This window comes from Diadema setosum, chromosome 10 (assembly GCF_964275005.1).
Source record: "Diadema setosum chromosome 10, eeDiaSeto1, whole genome shotgun sequence".
Lineage (NCBI taxonomy): Eukaryota > Metazoa > Echinodermata > Echinoidea > Diadematoida > Diadematidae > Diadema > Diadema setosum.
In genome coordinates, this window is record NC_092694.1 from 1,016,107 (window position 1) to 1,027,149 (window position 11,043).

The following is an 11,043-nucleotide window of genomic DNA, read 5'->3' on the forward strand; positions in this document are numbered from 1 at the left end:
TAAATGGTTAAGGTCTGGACCTAAATTTGAAATATTTGTCCATTGACTGAAAGTTCTATTGTACTTGGTACTACTAGACTAGTACTAGTAAGTATTGGGGATCTAAATCAAATTCAGAAGTATGATCAAAAGACAGATAAGAAATCACTGCGACGCCAATAATGTTTTTTTTTTTTTATTATTATGGGAAAGAATCATTTCGCTTCAAATCAGCCCACTCACCTCACATGCTCACATATAAGCAAGATCGTTCTGGGCCTGCATGTACAAATGTAGCTTTACCGTACCTTTTTAGTTTTACCTTGGGCCAGTTGAGTTGGTACTGCATGCATATGATATAGACAAGGCTTCTGGTGCTGGTCGGGTTCAGCACTTCAGGCCATCATAATAAATTCGATGATTGGAGTTGAGTCTACGTCTAAGCGTCTCCTTGTGCACTTCCTTCAAAATTTTATTTGTATGTATTTGCTGTAACTTTCGATCTGTTCATATAGGATATATGGATTATCATGCCATGGTTGGACCTACAGTGTGTCAGTGTAATACTCATCGACCTCCTGTGTAACCACTATTTCACCAGAAATATTCAACAGATTTACCTCAAATTTCGTCTCACTTTGGAAGAAAATACAGTAGACCCTTACCCCATGCTCAGATTGTCACTCCATATCCTATGCACGCAAATCTCAGCGATAGACACAGGAGGTTTTTTGTGCGCCCGTGGTACAGCTGTAGCTCATTTTTTGAAACCGGCTGCCCGTTTTCACATTGACAAGCATGTAAATCCAGTGAATGGGCAAATATGTGTGAAAAATACATGCGTACGTATTACTAATGAGCATTTCTTAAATTCTTTTTCCACCTGTTTCCTCAGGTTATTTACCTCTGTATCCCCCTAATTTGTCTTGATTTGTATTCATATTCAAATGTTCCAGCGTATTGCGCCCCCTGCCACACATATTTTTTTATTTTATATGCTAGAAAGCCATTGCGTGAGGATGGTCGATAAGTAGTAGACTTATAGTAAGTTTAAACCTTGATCTTTTATTTTTGAATAATTCATAATAGAAAAATATCCTTTTTAAAAATATATTTACTGAGTAATAATAATGTTGTCAATTGCTGTTTTCAGGGGTACATGGACTGACCCGTCTCAAGATGCTGCTGCCTCGGCCATACTTCAGCAGAGACCAGTACAAGAAGAGCAGGCCGGTCCTTCTACTTACTTTGGTATGTTTCTGTTGGCTTTGAAAGATTTTTTTTTTTTTTTCAGAAATGAAGTTCAAAATAGACCACTCCCCCCCCCCCCCCAAATACAAGTATATGTGAAAGACCAGTACAAGAAGAGCAGGCCGGTCCTTCTACTTACATGTATTTCGGTATGTTTCTGTTGGCTTTGAAAGATGGTTTTTTTTTTTTCAGAAATGAAGTTCAAAATAGACCACCCCCCACATGTATATGTGAAAGTACATACATGGAAACAGTTTCCTACCATGTTGTTGCTATTTGTATCTAGACAATATTTTGTCTTCTTCTGTTGGAGAGTGTTCATAATGATAATATATTTTTCATTTTTTTTTTTTTTTTTTTGCAATTTGATAAGATGACATACATGTAGAGCACAATGATAAGTTATATGTGATGGGAATGTATGGAAGTCATACATAAACAACAGTACAAAACAACTTTATTATTGTAGAACTTTTCATCTTGTTTGCTGTGGTATCAAGGTTAGAAGTTAATGGTATTCAAGATGAGGATGGCTATTCCCTACATTTTATCATTATTTACTATATAGTCATATAAATTCCTTTATCTGTCAATGATATTACAGCCCCCACAATCACTTCAACGCCAAGACCAGCAGTTCCACCTGAAGCACCCACTGGAGAGACTGTTTACCATCAGGCTCCTGCTTCCAGCTTGCCTAAATCCGGGTCAAGGAAGACACTCTTTGCCTCTACACCTCTGCTTGATCATACATACTTCAGGTAACTGCTGTTACTGTTATGTTAGTAGCTTGTATTCTTACAGTCAAAACCTATCCAATGATGCATCTGTATATGTAAGTACCTCATATCCATAAAGATCATATTTCCTAACTCATGTGCAGCCAATTTGCATGATGAAGGAGCTACATGTATAATCTGCTGTGCAGTTGATACCACTTGTTAATTAATGAAGATCACATTAAAACTACTCTTGGGTCGTCTTTAACCATATTCCAACTGGGCTGATTCCTCATCACACATTGAATGATTTCCTTATGAAAAAATCCATAGTCAAATTAATTTCTTATGTTTTTACTGTTTTTTTGTTGATTTCTTATCTAATTGTTCTTTGTTCAACCTTGTTTGTTTTTGTTTCTGTAGCCAAAATTTGTAGGGGAGATTTTTTCATGCTTATTTACTTTAGAATACATAAAATCCAATTCAAATTACCCCCCCCCCCAAAAAAAAAACAAACAAACAAACAAACAAACAAACAAACAAACAAAACATTACTTCACTTCACTACGGTTTACCTGGAAGTTGTTGTTTTTTTTTAGAATATGCAGGATACCTCTGATGAAAAAAAAGAGTCATGAAATGGCATGCCAAATCATTTTGCACAATGTTGACCTTCCCCCCCCCCCTCCAAGTGTGGACTAGGGTTAATGATTGACTGTTCCCTTCCCTGCTGTGATAATGCATTTAATTGAATAACTGAAATAGTTTGTCATCAGCCATTATGACAGATTGGAAAATATTCTATTTTATGTTGATCTTTGAGAAATCTATGTTAATCTGTGCAATGTATATATGTCTTATTTTGCTTCATTTTTTCGCTGAGAACTAACAGATTAGAAATTTCATGAATAACAATTTTACATGTATATCTAGTCATTTGTTGTTTTTACAGTTACATATTAATGTACATGTGTATTTTTGTGTTTGAGAGAGGTCAGAGCAGTCCCAAATATGAGTTATTTAACTTAAATTCATTTTTGCTGAAACCTTTCCATGTACTTTTTTTTTTTTAAATAGGGAACCTCTACCTGACTCGGATTCAGATTCAGAGGACAGCCTGGATTATGGAGAAATTCACCTTGCAGAGGGAACAGCATCAGCAACTCTACAACAGCAAGGACTGGAGCCTGCAGAAGCAACTCAAGAAGTTTTGTAAGTGTTATTCAGGTTATTTCATGGGTGACTAATTGTGAGTGTGATTAATGTTATTTTGCTGCAAACAATTTTTATAGCAAATTTCATACTCTGGATCAAAAATCATTTTGCTTCATACATATTCTATGTGTATTCAATCCTGAGAAAGCCTACAATGTGTACTACTGTAAAAGTGGGTATTTTCGCGCGACTAGAAGAGTTTAGCGTGTTTTTATTTCGGCGGAATGAAGACATCACGCACAGGAACGCATGGCAAGCAAAAATATTTGCATGCTTTTATTTTTGCACTAGTTTCTGGTTGCGCGAAATGCGCGAAAATTTCCACTTTTACAGTAACATGTACATACAGTGTATACATACACTGCACATCTACATGTACTGTCTGTACCTGTGTCTGTGTCTCCACTAGGAGGGCCTTATGACTGCATAAATTTGCTATCAGTCCATTTGTCAGCAATAATTTCTTTTTCATCCACTCAGATTTGTGCGAGTGGCTTTGCAAACTTCAGACTTCGTCCATACTTTATAGTGTCCAAATGAGTGGGGAAGGTAATTAACATCCTTGATATTGGCAGTTTCTTTTACACTTTCAAAATAACCAGTTTTCTTCGTGTTCTCATCTATTCATTGAGATTACTGATCAACTGCATACACAGTTTCACTTATTACCCTAATTTCTTCTGTTCGTTGTCTTATGGTACCTTTGATATTAATGTGCTTTATACACAGTTTTGAGGATCACATTCTGGATGGACTGGATGTGAATGTCTTTGATCTGGATCTCGGAGCTGAAGAGGATGTTGAAGAGGATTTCAGCGGCGAAGAGGACACCTCTGAAGACTACGAGAAAGAGGCTAGAGAGCACATCAATACAGCAAAGTGCATCGCATACGTGGATCGACTGATGGAGCTGTTGAGAAGCATTCATGGAGAAAAGTGCAACAAGTGCAAGTCAAAACTTCATTACCGAAGTGTGCAAAAAGGGACAGCCCTTCTGGTGATGTGGGAATGCGAGAACCACCATGGGAGTTCTTGGAGCTCACAGCCAAGATATCGCGGTATGTTTTCTGGAAACCTCCATGTAGCCTCATCCATCATAGCATCTGGAAATAGTTTCCAGAAAATCGCAACCATGGCGAAGTTCACAAACCTGTACTTTATGTCAAGAACGCATTTCACAAACATCCAGAAGGTTTATGTCGCACCTGCAATCAACGAATACTATGGCAGGAAGCAAGATGAACTGCTTGAGAGGTACCATGGGCTCGATGTTGTTCTGTCAGGAGATGGTCGTGCCGACTCGCCAGGTTACAGCGCTAGCATCATGACATACACCTTCTGTGATGAAGAACAAAAACAGATCCTCCACACCACAACAGTGCTTGTACAGGAGGCAGGTGGGAAATCTCCCAACATGGAACGCATTGGCTTCGAGCGAGGACTGGACTTTTTGAGGAGCAAGGTAAATGTGACTGGCGTTGTCACAGATGCTCATCCCCAGATCGCTGCCACATTGAGGAAGTCACAGAAATATGACTCAATCCGTCACCAGTGGGACATATGGCACGGCTGCAAGAATCTCGTGAAAAAGATTAGTCATGCCTCACAGCAAAAGGGATGTGGAGAGCTCCAGCCGTGGATTCCCAAGATATCGAATCACTTCTGGTATTCTGCCATGACATGTGAAAATGATGCTGCCAAACTTGCCGGCAACCTGAATGGGATGCTCCATCACATCGTAAATGAGCACGAGTGGCCATTCACCACAGATGACAGGCCAGGGAAATGCCAGCATGACGAGCTGGAAGAAGACAGGGACACGGCATGGCTGAAACCAGGGAGCCTCCCACATGAGAAGCTGTACGACATATTACACGACAAACGTTTCATGAAAACTCTGCCGTATTACACCGACTTCCGACATACAGGGTGCTTAGAGGCTTTTCATTCAACACTCCTTATGTACGCCACGAAGAGGAGTTATTTCACCCTTGTAGGGTATGTCGCAAGAGTGAAACTTGCTGTTCTCGACACGAACTATCACGCCAACCGACCACAGGCCAAAACAAAGGATGGGAAGTTGAAATGGAGAAGGAAGTACAACAAACGCACGAAGAAGCATGTGGTTGTTCCTGTTCCAGAGCCCAAATCGTATGCATACATGCCTGAGCTCCTGACTGCGATCTACTCGAAGCGAGCAACAACGCCTGGTCACATTTCCCAGCATGTTTCCATGGCCGAGGATGATCCACGACGTGTCCACCCGACCATTGCAATGAGGGAAGCAGAGCCAACGGAAGAGCTGGTAGCAAAGCATAAGAGCCGCTTCGCGAAAGAGTAGATGAAATGAAGATCAGCCTGGAGCATTTCTTCACTAAGCAGGAATTGTATATCATTCTATCAGATTGTCTTAACACCTCATTTTTTGTAGAAACTTCACAAACTTTATCTGCAAATAAGATATTGGGATTGTCTGCTTTCAGATTACTTGCCTGTGTGCATTCACCATTGTGGAATACTACATAGGTAACTGGGATGAATTAGTGAAGCAGAAAAACTCATCACTTTCGTTATTTGTCAAGGATGACTATTGCTATCTAATACGATCAAATCTCAAGTTGTTTTCCTTGAAGTGAAGATACGTGTACTTTATGTCGCTCCAATGAATTGATTGTGCTGTGAGCTGGGCCTAAGGATATACAGTATGTTAGTAAATTTCTGTCACTTGTTTCTTTTTCACAAAACAGTACAGTACAAATGTATATGTGACCGGACAGTGTGGTTGAGACTTGAGAACTACACATTCATATCTTATCACTTATTTATCCTTAATTTATCATTATTTATATCTTACATGTCCGTCTGTGATGCTTAACTGGTCACACTCTTTACCAGTTATGATTGCTCTAATATCAGCAAAAATCCCCCAAAACTAATGTGTAAAGATAGGGCTCAAAACTATTGGTGGCCTGGCGGCCTGTGTGGACCACCAAAACTATAACACAAATATATCTTTCTTGCAAGACCATGTGCATTTGTATGGAATGTACAAATGTTACTCAAAACATGAACCATGTTGAGTTAAGTACATGTAAACAGCATTTTGCACAATGGATTACATTCCAAACTAGACTCGGAATTTGTCAAGACTGACAAATTATGTGATCCGATTTTTTTTTAATCAGTGATTCGAGTCCTGATCGCAATAGGCATGACCATATAGGTTTCATCTGTGTTTAGAGACATTGGCCGTGTGATATTTGGATTCTCATTTAAAAAAGAGAGTCAGGTCTGCCATCTTTGGTACCAAATTCGGTATACACTATAACGAAGATACAGAATGTATATTTGACCATTGACCCAACTTTGCACAGCCAAGATGGCATCTGAGCAAAAAGTGGTTATTTTGCAAAATGATTCTTGTAACATGGTCTTTGCGTGTGCAAAATATGGGAAAGATAGGACATGTATTCACCAAGATACAGGTTGAAACATTTATGACCTTTGACCCTAACTTACATACCCAAGATGGTGTCTGATCAAGTAGTTGTTATTTTATGAAATAATGTACATGACATGAACTAAACATGTGCAAAATATGGGGATGATAGGGGCTGTTTTTCTTGAGTTATTGCAAAGAAAGTTGCAGAAAGAAAGAAATATCTCAATACATCGAAGATAAGTTTGATTTCAACCAAGTTTTTTGACGTGATCTCGGCGTCGTATGAAATATTGGAGAAAACATTGACGATAGCCCAAAGTCTCAGCTACAACATATTAAAATCTGGGAGAAATTCACCGAAGAGTAAGTAAGCTAGTGCTCGATAAAGACCGTCATGTCAATTTTCATTTCCAGAATAATTCCCTCCCATAGAGATAACACGTAAACTGGTTAAATTTGACAAGGTTACATTATATCCATTTTCACGAGGTGAAGACATCATCCGATTAAAACTTTGATTGAACAAAACTTAAAGAGTATTAAATTGGCTACAACATAAGAAAATCTGGAAGAAATTCACCAAAGGGTACATGTAAGTGAGCTATTCGTTGATAAAGACAATCATGTCAATTTTCACATCTAGAGAAATTCCCTCCCATAGAGATAACACGTCATAACGAAGATACAGGAAGAAGTACATATGACCTTTGACCCCACTTTGCACAAACAAGATGGCCTCTGAGCCAAAAGTGGTTATTTTTGTGAAATGATCCTTGTAACATGGTCTTTACCTGTGCAAGATATGGGAAAGATAGGACTGGTATTCACCAAGATACAGGATAAAACATTTATGACCTTTGACCCTAATTTACATACCCAAGATGGTGTCTGATCAAGTAGTTATTATTTTGTGAAATAATGTACGTGACATGAACAATACATGTGCAAAATATGATGGTGATAGGGTATGTTTTTCTTGTTTTTCTGGCCACCAGGCAGAGATTTGCTTTTGGGGCCACCGTAAAATGAAGTTGGTGATTTTTGTGGCCCAGTTGGCCTCCGTTGAGTCACCTAAGGAAAAGGTTTCAGTGTACATGTAAAGCCCTGGTATCGGAAATCAGCATGTGTTTAGTGATGTTGGAAATCTATAATACATGTAGTATACTACAATTGTACGTGTAGTAATGCATTATGTATAGTGTAAGTGCGTTAGCTTATGAATGGCGCAGCCGGTGAACGCTTTCCGTAATGTGACGTGACAATAGAATACCTACGCAAACCCGAATAAACCCATTTGTACAGGCAAAAACAACACACTGTCAAGTGGCTTGAATTAGCCGTTTGGATTTGCTATGTTCTTAAACCTGTTTTATAGTGGTGTTATTACAGGTACTATTATAGCTTATGTGTTCACGGAAGTAGAAATTCAGAACTGCTAATGTTTGTTTAGCTTTTAGTACTGTTACACTAGAGGAATGGATATATGCATACACAGGCATTGTACATTATGGTACATTGTGCTTAATTTTTTTTTTGTTTTTATGAGCTTGTGCTAGAGTGTTGCCTCAACTGTACAGGTAATGACTGCTCATAAGGGTATTTATTACCTCCGCCAAGGGAGGAGGTTATGTTTTCGTTACCGTTGGTTTGTGTGTTTGTTTGTTCGTTAGTTTGTCTGTGTGCAAAATAACTCAAAAAGTAGTCAACGGATTGGGACGAAACTTGCAGGAAAGGTTGAGAATGACACAAGTACCAAACGATTAACTTTTGGTAGTGATCCGAGAATTTTGGGGGAATTTATGAAGGATTTTTGACATTTTGGCAGGTAGAGTTAATGAACTTGGGAGTTCAGGCTGCACGTATTTGAGGTTTGCCCACGCGCACTAAAGTGCGTGCTCTAGTTTCTGCTGGGGTGGTGAGGTGCGCCGTGCAGCTAAGTGTTTATGACGTAACAAAGGCTTCTATATTGGGAAATCTGGCAACTTTCAGCGCACAATGCAGTACGTATGGGTGGAAATCACTGATATTTCTACGAAAGAACAAGATCAGTGGTGAAAATGATTTGCATGCTTGGTGGAGGTCTGCGCTCTCAGAGTGCTTTTCTAGTTAAAGATTGTTTTCAATTTTTTTCACACATGTCCAAATGTAATGTGCCACTTTATCACTGTGAAAGTACTTGGAATACAACTTGTAATTATTAGCAGGTTAGTATTGTGGATCATTTCTTGCCTGCTTTCATTAATTTGTTTATACTGTAATTCTTGTTTAATGCTTTTATACATGTTCATTGATTCATTGAATAGGTTGGAGACTTTTCTTGGATGGTGACTTTTTCTTGAACTCCAGTGTTGTTTCATCTGAAAACTATTTACCTGCCTTACACTGTACATGATATATTTTTTTTATTAAACAATGAACCTGTCCTTTTTGTGTACATTTACTACTATAATGCATTTTGCCTTATTGTCACTTTGCCGTCACTACTGACCACAAGCTCAGGGCTACTCTCAACAATTTTAGTTTGTAGATATTCTGTAGCATTATATTTTCTGAACAATGTACAGGGTATTGATTGTTTTATCAAAAGCTCTGTAGTCTGTAGAAGCATGCACAAACAAAATAATTCTGTACATTTTCCCTCCTATCCAAAAACTTTCCATTGGCCTCAAAATCCATCTGTTTCATATTGTTCTTGAGGCATACTGCCTTCATCCTTCTACAGATCAATACTATACAATGTACCTACTATGAGAACAGTATGAGAGAGATACTCTTGTCATGTTGTCAGAATTGTTTTGATGAATACAGTTGTACTGTATATTTTATTCCAAAGTAATAGTTCCATAATGAAAAAAAAAAACACTTGAAGTGATGTTCAACTACTGTAATATGGGGTTTTGTTTGTTGTTTATTTTGTACAGGGAAAACTCGGTGTTTTCAACAAGATCCTTGGGAACCTGAAATTTTGTTTGTGAGGTCAGCTACATCTATAGCAGTAGCCTAAAAACAATGCAAAACGAAGCACTCTGTTCTCACTGGGACTGGAATGATTTTTTTTATATATATACATGTCAATCAGGTGTTTTCTTACACCAGATCTCTTTATGCATGTAGCAAGTTTCCACTGTATGCAATTGATATTACATCTTTGATTATCTCAGGTGGTGTATATTTCATGCCGAGAGAGTACAAGTAAAAGAAATGTATAGCATGTGTGACTGGGAGGCCCTGGAGTGGGCAACGTACAAGAAGATTAGTTATGGAAGTACTGTATAAGCAAATATGTATTAGAGCTATTGTGGCATTGGAAGTGTGTGGACCAAAGTAAAAAAATACATAAAAGTGGACTACACTGTACTAGTAGTTTCGAACCCAGAAACCGATATCAGATGTCTTTACGAGTCTTTTCGTGAGAAGTCTTGTGTTTGTCTATTACGTGTGTAGTCTTGTTTACACTAAAGTCCTGCTGCGTGCCCCATCTTTACACACAGTGCAACTTTGTTATTAGCATGAAATTACAATTTACTTAAGTATGAGAGTGCTTATGTCAAGGTCTGGTGTGGATAATGTGTGTGTGTGTGTGAGTGCATTTTTTTTTTTTTTTTGGTGCATGCATGTGTATGTGTACATGTGTCTGTGTGAATTATACATGCGTAAGAATACTGAATGCCTACAATATAAAACAAAAACAATAATTCATGAAGGAATAATTTGATATAAAGTATTTATTAATAGATATCAACACCTGAGATAAATGACACTGAAAACTTTACTGAAAGGCACAGCTAGTACAGTTATTGCAAGAATTGTTGGCAAGTCTTCAGGTACAATATTGTCCTGTCAGATCAAAGATGTACAAGAAATACTGATAGCATTACACAACAGCAGCCCTATCATATCAAAGAAGATTCGAGCCTGAGTTGGGCGTTTCAACGCAGCCATGCATCGGTGGGGGCTACGCCCGTCAGCAGCCTGCCAGTGTGGTGCACCAGAACAGACTGCTCAACACATCTTGAGTGACTGCCCTGATCTCCGCCCTCCTGACAACATGGACCTGACACACCCTACTCCTAAGACTGTAACTTGGCTACAACAACTGAGGGACGTTATTTAGCTGCCGCTGCCCCATACGCAAGAAGAAGAAGAAGCGCACATCGATGACATTTACCATGCCTTATACCAGGAGGGTGACAGGATGCATTCATAGCAGTACATGAAAGGCCAAGATTTCTTAAGTGAATCAGAGGATTGCGAGAAATCACAGAGCTTATCGTTCATTTCTGAGCTCATGCGTACTGAACCAGATAACGGAACCATCACGGTGGTCTAAATCTCATTGAATGCTGAATCAAGCTTTCTTGAGTATGCCGGTAGGTGCAACGTACTTCGAGTGGCTGTGTGTTTTTGACATCATTGAACGTAAGCTGAGAGGAGGAG

At 38.7% G+C, this 11,043-nt stretch overlaps 1 protein-coding gene across 1 annotated transcript; it reads left to right on the forward strand.

The window, feature by feature from the left end:
• Window positions 1-1,109: 1,109 nt before the first annotated feature.
• Window positions 1,110-5,505, forward strand: LOC140234274 (uncharacterized). Its single transcript, XM_072314334.1, has 4 exons — window positions 1,110-1,230; window positions 1,835-1,991; window positions 3,027-3,161; window positions 3,894-5,505. Exons 1-4 carry the CDS (start codon window positions 1,110-1,112, stop codon window positions 5,503-5,505), a joined length of 2,025 nt encoding a protein of 674 aa, XP_072170435.1.
• Window positions 5,506-11,043: the final 5,538 nt, after the last annotated feature.